The 22,415-nt window shown below is 42.0% G+C and overlaps 1 protein-coding gene across 1 annotated transcript; it reads right to left on the bottom strand.

Moving 5' to 3' along the window:
* Positions 1–6,572: 6,572 nt before the first annotated feature.
* Positions 6,573–11,429, bottom strand: LOC124016469 (gastrula zinc finger protein XlCGF17.1-like). Its single transcript, XM_046332044.1, has 3 exons — positions 11,413–11,429; positions 11,103–11,290; positions 6,573–7,580 (listed from the first exon to the last, which is right to left on the bottom strand). The coding sequence occupies exons 1-3, from the start codon at positions 11,427–11,429 to the stop codon at positions 6,733–6,735; spliced, it is 1,053 nt and encodes a 350-aa protein (XP_046188000.1). The 3' UTR covers positions 6,573–6,732.
* Positions 11,430–22,415: the final 10,986 nt, after the last annotated feature.

Here is a 22,415-nt window from a genome sequence, read left to right as displayed (position 1 = left end):
TGTACCTCCCCAGAAAGCCCTCACCTCTTCATCTTTCACATGCGGATTGTACATGGTTACGGTGACCATCCTGAAGTTGTTCTGCGCCAGGCTGGTCACCGCATAATGGAACAGGGGTCCCGTTTTCTCCGCTTCCTTTGCCATCTTCATTACTTCGTCATGTTTTTCTTCTTTGTGAAACGTCACATCGAAAGCCTTCTCATTCGGGTTCCCTTGAAGGCAGAGCACTTCCTTCACCTCTATCCTGAGGCATCCCATCAAAATGGTCCTTCCAAATGTCTCTCTACTCCACGGCTCCATCTCCTTTTCAGTCCAGGCAAATCGTAAGGTATTTGCCATACCAATCCCCGGAAACGATCTTGTTTGCTTCTATTGATTCATTTAAAAAAATAAGCTCTCTTCAGAAAGAATCTTCAACCTGAAATGAAAAACATCTTTAATAGAAAAAGGTGGAGCAACTAAAGCTGTTGACTCTCCACATCTAGCAAGACAACTGGTGCACTGGGCCAGACACTCTTAAATAGAACCTGGACCAGCTCAGGTGAAACACCTTCCCACTAACGAGATGGACAAGCCAGCACAGGTGTAACACATACTGACTAACGAGGTGACACCAATCAGTGCACCGAAGACACATTTCAGTTGAACAAGGTATCCTCCTTTCCTACCTGCTAACCTCCAACCTCAAAACATAAATGGAAAAACCAAAGCCTGTAACACCTTCCCCCTAAAGACAACAAATATATCCTATATCTGGAAAACAACTTCCAGCCTCCTGGGTGGTGCACAGCCTCCTGCGATGCAGTGTTAGCTGTGCCACCAGACTCTGGGTTCGAGCCCAGAGAAATATGAGGCGATTTGAATCATGCTTCTTCAGTTGTGAAATGAAGACATCTAGCACTTGAATGCTGTAGGACTGTTCATAAAATTGATTATAGACCAATTTATTACACTGCGACCATGTGTATAGGCTGTAAGTATGTTGAAATTAAATTGTTTTCTTTTCAACATTCAACTAATACCAAACATATATTGTACGTCGGGCAAAGTATTATTTTCAACAACATTTTCCTAGGTGGGATAGCCCCAATGTCACAGTTTTAACGTGTCCAAATAAATAATCCAAATGCAGAGAAAGTTTGATAACTTGAAATCCTAAACATAAAATGTTCTATATACACAAACATCACCTTATAAACTGCACAAGCACCAAAAACGCTGTTGTTTTGACAAGTAGCAATAAATCACTGACATCGATTAGGGGGGAAATCCGGTTGTACGTGATGTTGAAACTAACACAACTAAAAAAACACATGGAAATGGGAGATATCTTTCACCTCACTGATTAGAGGACAACATGCAGAAGACAGTCAGCTACATTTGGGAGTGATGTATTTAAATGTAGGGGTTGCTAAATAAAAGAACGCAACACTTATTTGTCATCACTCATCGATATCATGTTGAAATCAATTGTGCAGCAGGAGGGAGATGAGGTTGCACGTCCTGTTAAAACTAACAGCTCAAAAACCACACGGAATCTGGGAATAATGTGTACATCCCTGGTTAGAGGACAACTTGTAGAAAACAGACAGCTACATTTTGAAGTGGTGCAATTTGATTCAAGTGGGTCACTAACATGTTAAGTGTAACAACTTATTTGATAGTCACTATTTGTTAAATCACGTTAATAGTAACTCTTCCAATTCAGAGCCTGGATTTATCCCCTGAGGCTAATATCCATATCATGTTGAAATCAATAGAACAGGGGACAAAGGGTTAAGGTTCTACAATGTGACATCATTAGAATACTCCTACTACAATGCCAAAACATTCTACATTGTGACATTACTTCATTGATATCATGAAACAACTCATTCATGTATTTATTTTCTGATGATTGATCAGAGATCTTTTATCAGAGTATCTCTGGTCACAGCTATAAGATATTTACATTTACATTTACATTTAAGTCATTTAGCAGACGCTCTTATCCAGAGCGACTTACAAATTGGTGCATTCACCTTATGACATCCAGTGGAACAACCACTTTACAATAGTGCATCTAAGTATTTTAAGGGGGGGGGTGAGAAGGATTACTTTATCCTATCCTAGGTATTCCTTAAAGAGGTGGGGTTTCAGGTGTCTCCGGAAGGTGGTGATTGACTCCGCTGTCCTGGCGTCGTGAGGGAGTTTGTTCCACCATTGGGGAGCCAGAGCAGCGAACAGTTTTGACTGAGCTGAGCGGGAACTGTACTTCCTCAGTGGTAGGGAGGCGAGCAGGCCAGAGGTGGATGAACGCAGTGCCCTTATTTGGGTGTAGGGCCTGATCAGAGCCTGGAGGTACTGAGGTGCCGTTCCCCTCACAGCTCCGTAGGCAAGCACCATGGTCTTGTAGCGGATGCGAGCTTCAACTGGAAGCCAGTGGAGAGAGCGGAGGAGCGGGGTGACGTGAGAGAACTTGGGAAGGTTGAACACTAGATGGGCTGCGGCGTTCTGGATGAGTTGTAGGGGTTTAATGGCACAGGCAGGGAGCCCAGCCAACAGCGAGTTGCAGTAATCCAGACGGGAGATGACAAGTGCCTGGATTAGGACCTGCGCCGCTTCCTGTGTGAGGCAGGGTCGTACTCTGCGGATGTTGTAGAGCATGAACCTACAGGAACGGGCCACCGCCTTGATGTTAGTTGAGAACGACAGTTTGTTGTCCAGGATCACGCCAAGGTTCTTAGCGCTCTGGGAGGAGGACACAATGGAGTTGTCAACCGTGATGGCGAGATCATGGAACGGGCAGTCCTTCCCCGGGAGGAAGAGCAGCTCCGTCTTGCCGAAGTTCAGCTTGAGGTGGTGATCCGTCATCCACACTGATATGTCTGCCAGACATGCAGAGATGCGATTCGCCACCTGGTCATCAGAAGGGGGAAAGGAGAAGATTAATTGTGTGTCGTCTGCATAGCAATGATAGGAGAGACCATGTGAGGTTATGACAGAGCCAAGTGACTTGGTGTATAGCGAGAATAGGAGAGGGCCTAGAACAGAGCCCTGGGGGACACCAGTGGTGAGAGCGCGTGGTGAGGAGACAGATTCTCGCCACGCCACCTGGTAGGAGCGACCTGTCAGGTAGGACGCAATCCAAGCGTGGGCCGCGCCGGAGATGCCCAACTCGGAGAGGGTGGAGAGGAGGATCTGATGGTTCACAGTATCGAAGGCAGCCGATAGGTCTAGAAGGATGAGAGCAGAGGAGAGAGAGTTAGCTTTAGCGGTGCGGAGCGCAGTCCAGTTGATACAGAAACCTGAATTTGAGCAGTCTCAGTTGAATGACTAGTCTTGAAACCTGACTGATTTGGATCAAGAAGGTCATTCTGAGAGAGATAGCGGGAGAGCTGACCAAGGACGGCACGTTCAAGAGTTTTGGAGAGAAAAGAAAGAAGGGATACTGGTCTGTAGTTGTTGACATCGGAGGGATCGAGTGTAGGTTTTTTCAGAAGGGGTGCAACTCTCGCTCTCTTGAAGACGGAAGGGACGTAGCCAGCGGTCAGGGATAAGTTGATGAGCGAGGTGAGGTAAGGGAGAAGGTCTCCGGAAATGGTCTGGAGAAGAGAGGAGGGGATAGGGTCGAGCGGGCAGGTTGTTGGGCGGCCGGCCGTCACAAGACGCGAGATTTCATCTGGAGAGAGAGGGGAGAAAGAGGTCAGAGCACAGGGTAGGGCAGTGTGAGCAGAACCAGCGGTGTTGTTTGACTTAGCAAACGAGGATCGGATGTCGTCGATCTTCTTTTCAAAATGGTTGACGAAGTCATCTGCAGAGAGGGAGGAGGGGGGGGGGAGGATTCAGGAGGGAGGAGAATGTGGCAAAGAGCTTCCTAGGGTTAGAGGCAGATGCTTGGAATTTAGAGTGGTAGAAAGTGGCTTTAGCAGCAGAGACAGAGGAGGAAAATGTAGAGAGGAGGGAGTGAAAGGATGCCAGGTCCGCAGGGAGGCGAGTTTTCCTCCATTTCCGCTCGGCCTTCCGGAGCCCTGTTCTGTGAGCTCGCATTGAGTCGTCAAGCCACGGAGCGGGAGGGGAGGACCGAGCCGGCCTGGAAGATAGGGGACATAGAGAGTCAAAGGATGCAGAAAGGGAGGAGAGGAGGGTTGAGGAGGCAGAATCAGGAGATAGGTTGGAGAAGGTTTGAGCAGAGGGAAGAGATGATAGGATGGAAGAGGAGAGAGTAGCGGGGAGAGAGAGCGAAGGTTGGGACGGCGCGATACCATCCGAGTAGGGGCAGTGTGGGAAGTGTTGGATGAGAGCGAGGGGAAAAGGATACAAGGTAGTGGTCGGAGACTTGGAGGGAGTTGCAATGAGGTTAGTGGAAGAACAGCATCTAGTAAAGATGAGGTCGAGCGTATTGCCTGCCTTGTGAGTAGGGGGGAAGGTGAGAGGGTGAGGTCAAAAGAGGAGAGGAGTGGAAAGAAGGAGGCAGAGAGGAATGAGTCAAAGGTAGAAGGTTAAAGTCGCCCAGAACTGTGAGAGGTGAGCCGTCCTCAGGAAAGGAGCTTATCAAGGCATCAAGCTCATTGATGAACTCTCCGAGGGGACCTGGAGGGCGATAAATTAAGGATGTTAAGCTTGAAAGGGCTGGTAACTGTGACAGCATGAAATTCAAAGGAGGCGATAGACAGATGGGTAAGGGGAGAAAGAGAGAATGACCACATGGGAGAGATAAGGATCCTATGCCACCACCCCGCTGACCAGAAGCTCTCGGGGTGTGCGAGTGCCAAGAAGTCGAGGGACTGGAGGGAGGCATAGGCTGAGATGAACTCTGCCTTGTTGGCTGCAGATCGAGTGGGTCCACCACCAGAGGGTGGCAGCGGCCACGCGGTGTGGAGCGTTTGTATGGTCTGTGCAGAGAGGAGAGAACAGGGATAGACAGACACATAGTTGACAGGCTACAGACTGAGAGGAGAGCTGCCTAGAGAGCTGGACGGCGCGATGAGGCAGATGGGAGAGTAGAAAGGGCTAGACAGAGGAGGAAAATGTAGAGTTGAGGAGGGAGTGAAAGGATGCCAGGTCCGCTCCTCAGGAAAGGAGCTTATGAGCTCAAGGCATCAAGCTCATTGATGAACTCTCACTGGAGCCGGCGATAAATGATAAGGAGTTAAGCAAAGGGCTGGTAACTGTGACAGCATGAAATTCAAAGGAGGAGTGATGGGTAAGGGGAGAGCTTCCACATGGGAGATAAGGATCTGGAGAAGCTCTCGGGGTGTGCGAGCAGAGGGCTAGAGCAGTGTTGATCTGTGGTGATCGTTTCTGAGTGAAGAAGAGAGGAGGCATAGGCTGAGACAACTCTGCCTTGTTGGCTGCAGATCGGCAGTTCCAGAGGCTAGGAGAAACTCCACGTGGGTCGTGCGTGCTGGGACCACCAGATTAGGGAAGAACAGCGCTAGTGTGGATTTGTATGGTCTGTTGCAGAGAGGAGAGAACAGGGATAGACAGACACATAGTTGAGCTACAGAAGAGGCTACGCTAATGCAAGGAGATTGGAATGACAAGTGGACTACACGTCTCGAATGTTCAGAAAGTTAAATAGCAAAATCTTATTGACTAAAATTATTAAAAATGATACAGTACTGCTGAAGTAGGCTGTGGCAGTGGCTGACTTTGTAGGCTGAAATGTGGCTGCGTTGATGTGATACTAATCACCTCCGTGAGTGTAGTAGTTTCTACAGTGCTGCTATTCGGGGCTAGCTGGCTAGCTAGCAGTGTTGTTGTTGAAAAGTGCTGGAGCTAACCTAGTTACTATCTTTGATACACAGACGGCTATGTAGCGCTTGTAGCTGTGCTAGATCTCAAACCGTTGGCTACCTGTGGAGCTAGCAGTTGTTGAGTGCGGAAGTCTATTCAGTAGATTGGCTAGCTGTTGGCTAGCTAGCAGTGTCTCCTACGTTACGACAAATAGCTGGCTAGCTAACCTCGGTAAATTAAGATAATCACTCTAAGACTACACGCTCTAAACTACACAATTATCTTGGATACGAAGACAGCAAAGACAACTATGTAGCTAGCTAACACTACACTAATCAAGTCGTTCAGTTGAGTGTAATAGTTTCTACAGTGCTGCTATTCGGTAGACGGTGGACGTTTGCTAGCTGGCTAGCTGCTGGGCAGATAGCAGTGTAGACTACGTTAGGACGACGAAATACGAAGTTGCAATAGAAGTGCTGACTGTTTCACTTTGTTGTCTTCTTTCTTTTCCTTTTTCTTCTGTCCTTCTTTTGTCCTTATTTTGTCTTCCTTTCTTCTGTTAACTAGATATTTTTTGTTGTTATTCTTTGTAAGCTAGCTAGCTTCTTCCAGGAGAGTCCCTAGCAACTGCTTAGCAACAAGTAAACAATTCTGCTAGCAATTCACCTAGCTAAGATAACTGTACAATTTTATGAAAAAAATAGTTAATTTTTCAAAAGCCTGTCTTGTTTAGTTTGTTCCTTGTTTTGTCTTCTATTGAGTCTTGCAGTTTTCTCTTGATTTTTTCGATGTACTTCACTCTAAAAAAACATTTAAATCTCAATAAATACAGGAGCTCATTTTTCAGCAGCTGCTCAATTTAGAACTCCGGAATTTTATTAGATTTATTTATTAGATTAGATATTAGATATCTCTCCTTTGTGTGTTCTCTGGTTTCAAGTCAGCTGGCAAGATGTTGCAAAACTCTTCCCACATTGATCACAGCCATAAGATTTCTCTCCTGTGTAAATGCAGCTAGCAAGATGTAGTAAAACCCTTCCCACATGGATCACAGTCATAAAGGTTCTCTCCTGTGTGTGTTCTCTGGTGTCTAGTCAGAATGCTAGATGTATTAAAACTCTTCGCACATTGGTCACAGCTATAAGGTTTCTCTCCTGTGTGTGTTCTCTGGTGTACTGTCAGATGGTCAGATCGAACATAACTCATCCCACATTGACCACAGCTATAAGGTCTCTCTCCTGTGTGTGTTCTCTGGTGTACTGTCAGATTGCCAGATCGAACAAAACTCTTCCCACATTGATCACAGCTATAAGATTTCTCGCCTGTGTGTGTTCTATAGTGTCTAGTCAGAATGCTAGATGTATTAAAACTCTTCCCACATTGGTCACAGCTATAAGGTTTCTCTCCTGTGTGTGTTCTATGGTGTCTAGTCAGAATGCCAGATGTAATAAAACTCTTCCCACATTGGTCACAGCTATAAGATTTCTCTCCTGTGTGTGTTCTATGGTGTCTAGTCAGAATGCTAGATGTAATAAAACTCTTCCCACATTGATCACAGCTATAAGATTTCTCTCCTGTGTGTGTTCTCTGGTGTACAATCAGATGGCTAGATGTCGTAAAACTCTTCCCACATTGATTACAGCAATAAGGCTTCTCTCCTGTGTGTACTCGCTGGTGTATTTTAAGTTCTGATGAAGTTCTGCAACGTTTCCCACAGTCAGAGCAGTAATGAGATTTCTTTCCTGTGGGTCTCCGCTGGAGTTTCTTGAGGTGTTCTGATGTGGAGAGACTCTTCTCTGCCTCGTCAGCATCATGTTGTTGTTGAGGCTCCCCAGAGGATCCACGGTAGTCCCGTATCTCTCCTGTGTGAACAACAAGTCAGACGGTTAAAGGCCCACAACAGCAGAAACTTTAAAAGGTGATGCCAACAGCGTAGCCATGATGTTGCACAACAATTGACGTCTGACACCTTGGTTCACTCCAGACCTGACTTCCCTCGACCAGCACAAAAACACCCCGTGGTGTACTGCACTAGCATCGAATAGTCCCCGCGATATGAAACTTTCAGGGAAGTCAGAAACCAATACACACAGTCAGTTAGGAAAGCAAAGGCTAGCTTTTTCAAACAGAAATATGCATCCTGCAGCACTAATTCCAAAAAGTTTTGGGACACTGTAAAGTCCATGCAGAATAAGAGCACCTCATCCCAGCTGCCCACTGCACTGAGGCTAGGAAACACTGTCACCACTGATAAATCCACGACAATGGAGAATTTCAATAAGCATCTCTCTACGGCTGGCCTTGCTTTCCACCTGGTCTGTTCAACCTCTCTTTCGTATCTTCTGAGATTCCTAAAGATTGGAAAGCTGCCGCGGTCATCCCCCTCTTCAAAGCGGGTGACACTCTAGACCCAAACTGTTGCAGACCTATATCCATCATGCCATGCCATTCTACAGTTTTCGAAAGCCAAGTGAACAAACAGATCACCGACCATTTCGAATCCCACCGTACCTTCTTCGCTACGCAATCTGGTTTCCGAGCTGGTCACTGTTGATGGAATTTATATGAATGACTAGAATAGTCCACCCTGAACCCTGAAGCCGTATAATCGCATGAGTATGAAATTGATTAGAATTATGTATAACCATTATCTGTACAATATGTCTATAAACCTTATTTATTTAACAGACAGACTGTCTGAGAAAGATTCAGCACCGACCTTGGCTGGGGCACCTGAGAGTACTTCCCAGCGTCTCCCTATCTTGAGGCAGGATGGGGAGTAAGTCTCCCGGAATCCCTTCATCTTTGTCGGCTGGGTAGCAGGACATGTTGTGCTAATGTTAGTGTGAATGTTTGTGAGTATGTTTGTGTGTGCGTGTGTGAGTATGTTTGTGTGAATGTGTGTGCGTGAGAAGCCAGTATAAAATGAACAGGCTAGCGCGCTCTCGTAAATAGATGTTCTGACTATCGTAGCTGGCCTTCATTTCAACCAGTTTCTCACAAATGCTGGGTTTATGCCAAACATACCCTCGTAAAACTGACTGTCCTACCGATCCTTGACTTAGGCGATGTCATTTACAAAAGGTGATTCTACAAAGTATTGAAAATTATTATTGGTGTGAATACAATAACAATAACATAGATGAAGTTAAGGGTCCTACAGAAACCACTAGTTATACAAATACCATAGACCTACTGTAGGACCCATAACTTCACATAACAACAACATAGAAAAACTGCTTGACCCATAACTTCACCTAACAACAACATAGACCTACTGTAGGACCCATAACTTTTGTCAATAAAGTTAAGGTGACTCTCGGTTAGAACCATTGGATTTAGCAAACTCTGAAATGATTTAGGATTTCTGAGAGCATTTCAGAGATCTGAATACAAAAAACTGTCCGACAGCAAGATCCAGTATTTAAGTTCAACTTCATCATATGACAAGCGTAATGTTATGACTATAACTACTGTTCCCTGAAGGAGGGAAACTAGGTACAACATACTATTAAATTCATGCCTCACTGGAAGCCCCGCCTTCCACAGGTGATAGGTGATGAGCGTGAGATTTCAATTTAATACCGCTCTTCACCAACCCAGGAAGTGGCGGGGCCAAATAGGTGTTGTAACTCATTCATAACTGGCACGCAGATTGGTAGAAATGGTAAGATAAATTGGCTCTCCAAATGGAAATGGAAAAAGTTTGCCGATTTTACTGGAAACTTCACGAGCATAACGTCAGAATTTACGAAGGCCAGCAGCAGGTCGGGAATTGGTTATTTTCTTCTGGTTAAATTGATCTCTGGCTTCCTCAAGTCATCTGTGTGTCTTAATTATTTAATCAAACGCTTGAAGCATCTGTTCAGTTGAAGTTCTGCATATACAGTTGATGTTATTAAACATGTGTGTCTATATGAGGTGTGTCTATATGAAAAAATTACACACAAAAATACACATCATAACTAATCAATTGGTAGAAAGAAAATACTATTTAAAAAAAAAATCTGGGACAGCCCTAGAACATACAACATACATGCATTCAGACCCTTTCCCTTTTTACACATTTTGTTACGTTACAGCCTTATTCTAAAATAGATTAAATAGAAAAATGTTCCATTTAAAAAAATATAAAGCAATCGTCCGACAATACCCCATAAAAGTGAGAAAAAAGTTTAGAAATGCGTGCATACCAACTCTCTAGGTCATGCCAGTAGGTTACATCTCTCTAGGTCATTCCAGTAGGTAACAGTAGGTTGTATCTCTAGGTCATGCCAGTAGGTTACAGTAGGTTGTATCTCTCTAGGTCATGCCAGTGTAACGGATGTGAAACGGCAAGCTTAGTTAGCGGTGGTGCGCACTAAATTGCGTTTCAATCGGTGACGTCTCTTGCTCTAAGACCTTGAAGTAGTAGTAGCGGCTTTTGTGGAGCGATGGGTAACGATGCTTCGTGGGTGTCAGTTGATGTGTGCAGAGGGTCCCTGGTTCGCGCCCGGGGCGAGGGGACGGTTTAAAGTTATACTGTTACATTGATGCTGTTGACCCGGATCACTGGTTGCTGCGGAAAAGGAGGAAGGTCAAAAGGGGGGGTGAGTGTAACGGATGTGAAACGGCTAGCTTGGTTAGCGGTGCGCGCTAAATAGCGTTTCAATCGATGACGTCACTTGCTCTGAGACCTTGAAGTAATAGTTCCCCTTGCTCTGCAAGGGCCGCGGCTTTTGTGGAGCGATGGGTGAGGATGCTTCGTGGGTGTCAGTTGTTGATGTGGTTCGGGCGAGGGGACGGTCTAAAGTTATACTGTTACATGGACACGTGACATATCGACAACTTTGATAAAAACACTATAGGAGTTGTCTCCAGATCGCTATGCATATTCATGCTAGTAGCTTAGCATCTCTCTCCATTGAATACAGGCGGTTGACGTCAACAAACCTCATATAATATAAACAATAGATTACAATAAGACGATGTATCCACCAATCCAAAGAAAGGATAGGTGGGATCTAGACAACCCGCATGGCCACTTTGAAGACAAAGACTCCCCTTGTTAGGGCAGAGAATCATCTTGTCAGTATATCCATAATCTTTGGTGTAGCCAACCCAACTCTTACATGGCACAATTGGGGGGGCACGGTGTGTAGTAAATCATCACTACACGAAAATCACTACATGCCGCGCTCCCCAGCAGATAGACCCTTCTCAAATATATATATATGTTAAGTCACTTTTTGGAAACGGAAAGGAGAAAACAAGGGGTGGCTTGCTCTCTACGTTGTCTGACTCTAGACATATCAGTCATCATCTCAGGGCCCTCCGTTGAAGAGGTATTGACGAGCCAACTCCGAATATCCAAAGTGAAAAAACACATTTAAGGCGGTACTTACTGGTGTTAATCAGATCTCCAATCTCCAACTCTTCATCTTCCAATGTGACAGTAATCTCGCCTTCCTCTTTCACTCCAAAAACTGCATCCCCCTCTTCCTCTTCTTTTACTGTAACATCCCCCTCCTCTTTCACTCTGAACGCGTCTTCCTCCTCTTTCTCTTCCTCTTCTTTCACTGAAACGTCTTTCTCTTCTTCTTTCACTGTAACAGCCTCACCCTCCACTTGTTGTTTTACTGTAACATCCTCCTCTTCCTTCTCCTCTTTCACAACAATGTTCAGCCCCAGAGCTTCTTCCTCCGTCCAGCAGACCTCCCCTTCTTTAACATGATTGGAGTAGTTTAGGGAGCTCATGTTCGGGGATGTTAGCTAGCTACCATTAGCGACTAGGCTAGTGCTAACTTAACCAGCCAGCTTCTATAGCTGACTAATACAAAATAACGTAATATGACATTAAATAGGTTAACAAGTAGATACGACAGATGTGTGTCTAAAACACAGCAGCTAATATACACCGAAAGCGTATAAATAGATTGAATCTTTCGGCTATGTTGGCTAGCAAGCTACCGAGGTGGTTGACGAGCTGTTTCTGAAGAACCGTCCACTAGATTATACGTCACGCCGGCAGCGTCGCCTGAAAGAAGCACATCGCCGTCTGCTGACTGGAGGGGAAACGCAGTTGAGGATCATATTTTATTTTCAGACAAAGATTATTTTAAATGGATTAAATTAAATAATACTTTTATATTGAGACATAGAAAGACCTGAATGTGCTGATTGATCAGTGTGAATAAAAAAATATTTACTACATCAGATTTAAGGCAGTTTCATTAAGTCAAACTAAATCTAAATAAGTAGCCAGCTTCTGTCAGTCTATACTGCTCCTACATGGTGTAACAATACATCATGTAGATGTATATAATGAACAGACTAGGTCTATACTGCTCCTACGTGGTGTAACAATACATCATGTAGATGTATATAATGAACAGACTAGGTCTATACTGCTCCTACGTGGTGTAACAATACATCATGTAGATGTATATAATGAACAGACTAGGTCTATACTGCTCCTACATGGTGTAACAATACATCATGTAGATGCATATAATGAACAGACTAGGTCTATACTGCTCCTACATGGTGTAACAATACATCATGTCGGATCTATATACATTTTTTTAATTTGATTTATTTCAAATTTATTTAACCAGGTCGGCAAGTTGAGAACAAGATCTCATTTACAATTGCGACCTGGCCAAGATAAAGCAAAGCAGTTCGACACATACATCATGGAGTAAAACAAACATACAGTCAATAATACAGTAGAAAAATAAGTCTAAATACGATGTGAGCAAATGAGGTGAGATAAGGGAGGTAAAGGTTAAAAAAAGGCCATGGTGGCAAAGTAAATACAATATAGCAAGTAAAACACTGGAATGGTAGATTTGCAGTGGAAGAATGTGCAAAGTAGAAATAAAAATAATGGGGAGCAAAATAAATAAATAAATAAGTACGGTAGGGGTAGTTGTTTGGGCTAAATTATAGATGGGCTATGTACAGGTGCAGTAATCTGTGAGCTGCTCTGACAGCTGGTGCTTAAAGCTAGTGAGGGAGAACAGTGTTTCTAGTTTCAGAGATTTTTATAGTTTTTGCCAGTCATTGGCAGCAGAGAACTGGAAGGAGAGAATTGGTTTTGGGGGTGACCAGAGAGATATACCTGCTGGAGCGCATGCTACAGGTGGGTGCTGCTATGGTGCCCAGCGAGCTGAGATAAGGGGGGACTTTACCTAGCAGGTTCTTGTAGATGACCTGGAGCCAGTGGGTTTGGCAACGAGTATGAAGCGAGGGCCAGCCAACGAGAGCGACAGGTCGCAGTAGTGGGTAGTATATGGGGCTTTGGTGACAAAACTATTTTGTAAATAGTTGAGGATCAGCAGGATGGTCAGTTTTACAATGAGTCTGGAAGGAGAGTTTATAGTCTAACTAGACACCTAGGTATTTGTAGTTGTCCACATATTCTAAGTCAGAGCCGTCCAGAGTCGTGATGCTGGACGGGCGGGCAGGTGCAGGCACCGATCGGTTGAAGAGCATGCATTTAGTTTTACTTGTATTTAAGAGCAGTTGGAGGCTACGGAAGAAGAGTTGTATGGCATTGAAGCTTGTCTGGAGGGTTGTTTAACAGAGTGTCCAAATAATTATTTGACACACTGAACTCTATCAGAGAAGTAGTTGGTGAACCAGGCAATACATACATCATGTAGATATATATAATGAAAAGACTAGGTCTATACTGCTCCTACATTGTGTAACAAAAGTTTGGAGTCAGTAAGAAGTGTCCTTGTTTTTGAAAGAAAATTTTAAAAACTGTCCATTAAAATAACATCAAATTGATCAGAAATACAGTGTAGACATTGTTAATGTTGTAAATGACTATTGTAGCTGGAAATGGCAGATCTTTTATGGAATATCTACATAGGCATACAGAGGCCCATTATCAGCAACCATCACTCCTGTGTTCCGTTGTGTTAGTTATTCCATCATTTTAATAGGTTAATTGATCAGTAGAAAACTATTTTGCAATTATGTTAGCACAGCTGAAAACTGTTGTGCCGATTTAACAAAGCTTTTGTAAACAGTGTGTGGGCCTTCTTGTTAGAGAGATTAAAGTAGACGGCACGCGTCAAAGTAATTGATTTATGACCCTGCGTCATGATGACGTGTGCATGTCCAAATATGGGCCTGTTCCTGTGGTCACGTGTTAGAGTGTGTGTGTTATTTTATATCTATATGGCATCCTTTGAAGTAGTCCTGGTGATTGATGTCTAGGGGCCTGGTTGAACTGGGGGGGGTTAAGTGTTTGAACTTTTTAACGTGTATGGCCCCCACCCCCAGTTTTATTGTCCTTATGGTTGTTATCTATGAAGCAGGAATGTGTGTGTGTGTGTGTGTGTGTGTGTGTGTGTGTGTGTGTGTGTGTGTGTGTGTGTGTGTGTGTGTGTGTGTGTGTGTGTGTGTGTGTGTGTGTGTGTGTGTGTGTGTGTGTGTGTGTGTGTGTGTGTGTGTGTGTGTGTGTGTGTGTGTGTGTGTGTTAGAAACAAGGTCCCTTGGCATTGTGTCCATTTCAGGCTTTAAACAACAATTAAACAGCCATCTGAATAACGTTTCTCATCCTAGTTTCCTATTTAGTTATCTTTATATGTCCAGGCACAGAGTTTCCAGATGGCTCCAGCCTAAGGATTTCAGTGCATGTACACCTGGGGAGATTAGAACCCCAAAGAAAAGATCCTAAAGGTAATTTCAGTTTCAGGTTTATCATGACAGCCGCTTTATGAAAGGCCTTTACTTATGGCTAAACAGCTTCTACACAGTTTATTAATTAATGCTGTGGGATGAAATGAGGTGTTTCTAGGAGGGCTTAAACAAATCTACAGTGAAACAAACATGTACACTTTCCACACATATTTATTGACATTTAAAAAGACCACAGTAACATGACAGAATTTGTGCAAATGCGACGAAATCTGCTAGTGGATATTAAATGTACAACAGTAGTATTCTGTAACAAGCAATACGTGGTAAACATGTGGCACAGGCAATCATGACAGTCTCTTTATGAAAGGCCTTTAACTATGGCTAAACAGTTTTCTACACATCTTATTCATTAATGATGTGGGCATACCCAGGATTTACAGGCAGGACGTTTGATCTACACAGGGAGGGAAAACTTACGGAGTTATGATGGAGCGGGCAAGCGTCTTTGAGTTGGTGAATTCGAAACGAATAATGGTCAGGGCTAACCGGACCCTTTATCTGTAAGAAATAGTAAACATTTTGGAATTATAACGTGTTAAAATTTAGGTACTAAATATTTTGAATTAAATCACTGGTTTTAAAAATGTATCTCACGCTTTAACAATAGGGGAAGAGGTAATTTCATATTTCGGTTTAGGGGGGTTATTAACTTTGTGGAAAACAATATTCACACTATGTGGATTATAAACACGTACATACATAGAGAACCAACACATCAAGATCTAACAGGGATGAGTGGGGATTCATAGTACAACAGGAGGCTTCTGTAACCTGCAATACGTGTTAAGTATGTTTTACATACATCCACGACTGAATGGTTTCACAAACTACCTTTAAAGGTTTTGTCAGAAAGTTGTAACAGGCCTCATTCAACAGTCTAGAGATGAACCTAGAGACACCAAAAACATCACCGCTTAGAGCAGCTTGGAGATTATTACCCATGTAAGTGGGGAGCAAAAGAGCGGATTTAACCAACTCTGTACAAACAGAATGTCTCGACATCCCCTCCTGTTGTTTGAATTCACCGCCATTGTTCTCTAAACCAAATATACAAGGTGTTGCATACAGGATATCTCCCGAAACTCATTCCGTACTTTCGATAGTTAGGGACAGAACGTGGAGCAAATACTTTAACACTATGTTACCACAGCTTTAGCGCAAACACACAGGCCCGAATATTTAGCTGCCAGGACAGATTAAAAAAGAGATGTGAATAAGTGAATCCCTCCTAATAGATATTTCTGAAGGCTACTGGACATAGGTGATTGGGAAGCGATTGTACACGAGTTATTTGTGTTTTAAACAGGGGGGACAACATTTTTTTTTTAATACTTTGCACAACATATACATAGTTTTTACAACTCTTTTATAATCTAAATGTATATGTTGTGCAATGTATTTTGGATTCATAGTCCACAGAATGGAACACCTATCAATTAACCATGAAAACGGGAGTTAACCATGATATACACTATTGTGTTCTATGTTGGTAGGTCTAATAAACAAATATATTGTATACATTGATAATATTATTTTGTCAGAAATTCAAAGCCGTTGATACAGTTGTGTACTCTATCGCCCGCCCTGCTGAACTACATTATGCAAAGTATTCTAATGATTGAAGTGTATGTACCTAGTATGTTGTACTAGTATATACGTTAAGCTGACTTAAAAACATATTTATGAGTTAGTTAATTCAGAAGCTGAATATAAAAAGTGTGGCTTCTTACATAGAAATGGGTCAGGCCTCTTGCTCAATAGCACAAAGCAGATCATTCAATCTATGTTCTTACTGGTTCTAGACTATGTTGAAATAATCTAAATGAATGCAGCGACCACTTCATTAAAAACTATAGATGCATTTGACCGTAGAGGTAAATCAGCTCTTTGCTCCCCCCTTACATGGGTAATAATCTCCAAGCTGCTCTAAACGTTGATGTTTTTGGTGTCTCTAGGTTCATCTCTAGACTGGTGAATGAGGCCTGTTACAACGTTCTTACAAAACCTTTAAAGGGAGTTTGTGAAACCATTCAGTCATGGATGTATGTAAAACATATTTAACACGTATTGCAGGTTACAGAAGCCTCCTGTTGTACTATGAATCCCCACTCATCCCTGTTAGATCTTGATGTGTTGGCTCTCTATGTACGTACATGTTTATAATCCACATAGTGTAAATATTGTTTTCCATAAAGTTAATAACACCTAAACCGAAATATGAAATTACCTTTAGGATCTCTTACCACCCTATTACTTTATGGTTCTAATCTCCCTCTTTCAAAATCGCCCCAGTGACCAAATCTCTAACATTCCTGATCCTTCCCATATATTTTAACCCTAAACCTCCCACAATAACTATTGTCTATTGTTAGTCTCCGTGACCTTACTGACAATATCCACGTTTAAAACAGATCGATATACATTGTTGGATACAGTTTTCATGTCTTTGATTATGCAGACATTTGTTTTATTAGACTATATTTCTCATTGTGAATACGGTTGTCATCCCCCTTGGAGGCTTGGTGCATGTACAAAGAAAAAAGTACCAAATTCTACCATGGGTGGCTGTTAACTCAAATAATGGCAATGCGTGTAGTCGTGTTAAGGTTTTCATTGTTTTCTTGTCAGTGTTTTATGGTTTTGCATATGACTGTGCATTATATGCTGTCGTAATAGGGTTGAGGATCAGGTCAAGCTGTCACGAGCGTCATGGGCAATAAGAAGCGGACCAAAGCGCTGCGTGGTGTGAATGCATCGTTTTAATGGATGACAAAAACACAAAGTAAACTGAACAAGCCAATAAATGAACAACGACCGTGACGCTATATACCAAATGTGCTGACACAAGCACCTAACATAGACAATCACACAACAATGACAACACAGGCTACCTAAATATGGTACCCATCAGAGACAACGACTAACACCGGCCTCTGATTGAAAACCATATCAGGCCAAACACAGAAAAAGACAAACGAGACATACAGCATAGAATGCCCACTCAGATCACACCCATACCAAACAAAACCTATAAACATAAATAGCAATCTATGGTCAGGGCATGACACAAACCTATTGGGAATTCTTGATCAATCAAAATGTACCTGTTTTCCGTATAGAATGACTTGTATACAGATTATATGACAACTTTTTGTGTTTTGGCTTAGTGGTTGTTTCTTTACTAACTAGGAAAACTCAACAGTGTGTAAGTCTGAGAAACATTATTGAGCTGGTTGGTTTATTGTTGTTGAAAGCTTGAAATGTACACACAGTGAGAAGTGATATTGCAGCAACAGTTTTAAAGTGGGTAATCATATCATATATGTATATATATCCTTGCATGTTTGAATTAGAGCTCCTTTAAAGTGTTTTAAATTATGATAATAATGTTATATTATTTTTATAATAATACATATCTGCAAACCAAATGTATTTCTGAAAACCCCTTTTTGCATCTTCAATAGTTGTAGATGTTCCAACTTTCGTAGATGATCCTCAGGAGCGTATAACAACCTGGGTTGTTGTAGAGTGGGCATAAGTTCAACACTCAGGAGTCAATGTGTCATGTATTGTCATATTATGTCTTGTTCCTGTTCTTTCTCTTCACTCCGTCTCCCTCTGCTGGTCGTATTAGGTTACCTTCTCTTCCTCTCCTTCCCCCAGCTGTTCCTCATCTTCTCTAACTACCTCGTTCACCCTTTTCCCACCTGTTCCCTTTTTCCCTCTGATTAGGTCTCTATTTCTCTCTCTGTTCCTGCTTCTGTCTTTGTCAGATTCTCGTTTGAGTTTCTCATGCCAGAACCAAACTATCGTCTCGTTTGCTTCACCCTTGTCCCGTCCTGTCGGAATCTGCCTGTTCATCTGATGCTATGTGTGATCAGGTACCTCTGTCCTCTACGACCCGCGCCTACCCAGAGAGACCAGCAGTCTGTCGCCGCTAACCCAGCTATTCTCCTCTGCTGCTAAGAAGGGGACTCTTCTGTAATTATCAGAAGGACTTTATGATTCATTTGTCGCCCTCTCTGCGGGTTGTCTATTTTGCCATTATATACATCTGAAGAGGATCTATGTCTTCCCTGTGTTTTGACATTAAAGGACTCTGTATTTGTTAAATCGCTTTTGGGTCCTCACTCACGTGCATAACACAATGTCCTAGCTTTTGTCTTTTTCATAGCCTGTGAGAGAGAATATATTCCACAGCCTTGGTTTCTAATCATACTTTCTAATCAATAAGCGGGTCAAGTAGACCCCAAGAGGGCAGAAATGATTGTTTACAAACATTGTGAATTAAAAAAACATTGTTTCATTGTATAATAGTCTTCATTTTTAAAAACATACATGTAAATGCCAAGAATTAATACCTACGGTGATTCTGCGCAATGCACTTGGTCCACAGTTGTGCGTTGGTTGTTGGGGCATGGAATGTGTAGCGAGTGGGTTGAGGTTCCCGGCGGAGTTGTCAGGACGTTTAAATTATCTGTTCTTGGAGTTTTTGGAAAACCTTTCATACAAAAATACATAATACTGTCTGTTTCATCGGTTCCTCCGATGTCGTTCAGAGTCCCTAATGCATCCAAGTCACCCGTTGTGGCAGTTGTCCATCATACCTAAAAAATATTTAAAAAATAAATAAATAAAAAACGTTGTCCCCCCTGTTTAAAACACAAATAACTTGTGTACAGTCGCTTCCCAATCACCTATGTCCAGTAGCCTTCAGAAATATCTATTAGGAGGGATTCACTTATTCACATCTCTTTTTGAATCTGTCCTGGCAGCTAAATATTCGGGGCTGTGGGTTTGCACTAAAGCTATACCTGTTAATTCATAACCCATCATTTATACCTGTTAATTCATAACCCATCATTTATACCTGTTAGTTCATAACCCATCATTTATACCTGTTAATTCATAACCCATCATTTATACCTGTTAGTTCATAACCCATCATTTATACCTGTTAATTCATAACACATCATTTATACCTGTTAATTCATAACACATCATTTATACCTGTTAATTCATAACCCATCATTTATACCTGTTAATTCATAACCCATCATTTATACCTGTTAATTCATAACCCATCATTTATTCATAACCCATCATTTATACCTGTTAATTCATAACCCATCATTTATACCTGTTAATTCATAACCCATCATTTATACCTGTTAATTCATAACCCATCATTTATACCTGTTAATTCATAACCCATCATTTATACCTGTTAAACCCATCATTTATACCTGTTAATTCAAACCCATCATTTATACCTGTTAATTCATAACCCATCATTTATACCTGTTAATTCATAACCCATCATTTATACCTGTTAATTCATAACCCATCATTTATACCTGTTAATTCATAACCCATCATTTATACCTGTTAATTCATTATACCTGTTATAACCCATCATTTATACCTGTTAGTTCATTCATAACCCATCATTTATACCTGTTAATTCATAACCCATCATTTATACCTGTTAATTCATAACCCATCATTTATACCTGTTAATTCATAACCCATCATTTATACCTGTTAATTCATAACCCATCATTTATACCTATTAATTCATAACCCATCATTTATACCTGTTAATTCATAACCCATCATTTATACCTGTTAATTCATAACCCATCATTTATACCTGTTAATTCATAACCCATCATTTATACCTGTTAATTCATAACCCATCATTTATACCTGTTAGTTCATAACCCATCATTTATACCTGTTAATTCATAACCCATCATTTATACCTGTTAATTCATAACCCATCATTTATACCTGTTAGTTCATAACCCATCATTTATACCTGTTAATTCATAACCCATCATTTATACCTTTTAATTCATAACCCATCATTTATACCTGTTAATTCATAACCCATCATTTATACCTGTTAATTCATAACCCATCATTTATACCTGTTAATTCATAACCCATCATTTATACCTGTTAATTCATAACCCATCATTTATACCTTTTGCTCAAAAGGGGCGGTTCAGGCAGACTGGCACGCTCCCTGACCTTACTTCTTACTTGACAGGAACTGATGGGGATCCATAATAAACCCCAGGAAGAGTAGCTGCTGCCTTGGCAAGAACTAATGGGGATCCAAAATAAACACCAGGAAGAATAGCTGCTACCTTGGGAGGAACTAATGGAGATCCATAATAATCCCCAGGACGAGTTGTTGCTGCCTTGGCAGGAACACAGTCATGTGATTCTTGGTATAGAAAAGTCCAATCTTAGGAGAGTACATGAGAGGCACTATACTGTGTATCTGCAGGTGTCTATTTTGTCAAAACCACTGATACAGGAGACCCTCCACCCTCTGGTGGAATGGATCATGTCTGCAGAGAAACCTAGATTCAAAGACTTGTGTATTGGTTTATGTTGTGAAATTGTTTGATATTCCTTGTTAGATATTACTGCACCGTTGGAACTAGAAACACAAGCATTTCACTACACCCGCAATAACATCTGCTAAACATGTGTATGTGACCAATAAAATGCGATTTTGATTTGAAATAAACGTCCTATTTATCAAAGGTGCTTTTGGCTGGGGTCAAAATGACTCCAAAGGATTTTAATTTGTTAAAAGTCCACATTGATACAGAAACACTAAAACATGATTTAGATGTATTAAGAACAAGTTGATTGACAAAGTCATGAAAAATTGGAAGAATTGAATAAACCACATTTTGGCTATGATAAAAGATATGCCTCTGGGGTCAAAATGATCCATGTCAGAATTATGGTTCAATGCAAATGTGTAGTGGGTGGAAAGTTTGTTTTAAATTCTCACACATTAAAAACGAATCATTCAACACGGTTTCCCAAACGCATTAACAAATTTGAATTAGTTTTGTTATTGTTTGAACTGCAGATTGGTTGATTGTTGTGGCTTTGTGACAATCTGGGATTTAAACAGAAACAAAATGCCAGCCCAGAGACCTGAGCTGTGTTTGAATATTCAGACTTACCGCTCTATTAGCGACGTACATTCAGTATGTAGTATACTTATTAGGGCTGCAGGTTAGAGAGGGGGAGGAGGAGGAGAGGAGGTAGACGAGTGGTTAGAGAGGAGGTAGACTAGTGGTTAGAGAGGAGGAGGAGAGGAGGTAGACTTGTGGTTAGAGAGGAGGTAGACTCGTGGTTAGAGAGGAGGTAGACTAGTGGTTAAATCAAATCAAAGTTTATTTGTCACGTGCGCCGAATACAACAGGTGTAGTAGACCTTACAGTGAAATGCTGACTTACAGGCTCTAACCAATGGTGCCAAAAAAGGGGTGTGTGTGTGTAGGTAAGTAAAGAAACAAAACCGTAGAAAGACATTTGAAAAAAGAGTAGCAAGGCTATATACAGACACCTGTTAGTCATGCTTATTGAGGTAGTATGTATGTGTAGGTATCGTTAAAGTGACTGTGGATATATGATGAGAGAGTAGCAGAAGCATAAAAAGAGGGGTTGGTGGGTGGTGGGACACAATGCAGATAGCCCGGTTAGCCAATGTGCGGGAGCACTGGTTGGTCGGGCCAATTGAGGTAGTATGTACATGAATGTATAGTTAAAGTGACTATGCATATAAGATAAACAGAGAATAGCAGCAGCGTAAAAGAGGGGTTGGGGGGGCACACCTTGCAAATAGTCTGGGTAACCATTGGTTACCTGTTCAGGAGTCTTATGGCTTGGGGGTAAAAACTGTTGAGAAGCCTTTTTGTCCTAGACTTGGCACTCCGGTACTGCTTGCCATGCGGTAGTAGAGAGAACAGTCTTTGACTGGGGTGGCTGGGGTCTTTGACAATTTTTAGGGCCTTCCTCTGACACCGCCTGGTGTAGTTAATTTGGCTGAGTGAAAACTAAGTAAAACTACAAAGGAACAAACAAAACAGGGTCATACCTGGAGGAGCAGAGAGAGAGAGACAAAAGTGGTTAGTGAAGCAGTTTAAATACCCTGAGCCCAGGTGGCTCCAATCATTAACGACCCTC

The sequence above is a fragment of the Oncorhynchus gorbuscha genome, linkage group LG26, assembly GCF_021184085.1.
Source record: "Oncorhynchus gorbuscha isolate QuinsamMale2020 ecotype Even-year linkage group LG26, OgorEven_v1.0, whole genome shotgun sequence".
Lineage (NCBI taxonomy): Eukaryota > Metazoa > Chordata > Actinopteri > Salmoniformes > Salmonidae > Oncorhynchus > Oncorhynchus gorbuscha.
The sequence above is the reverse complement of the archived record's forward strand: the minus strand, read 5'-3'. Positions and strand labels throughout refer to the sequence as shown.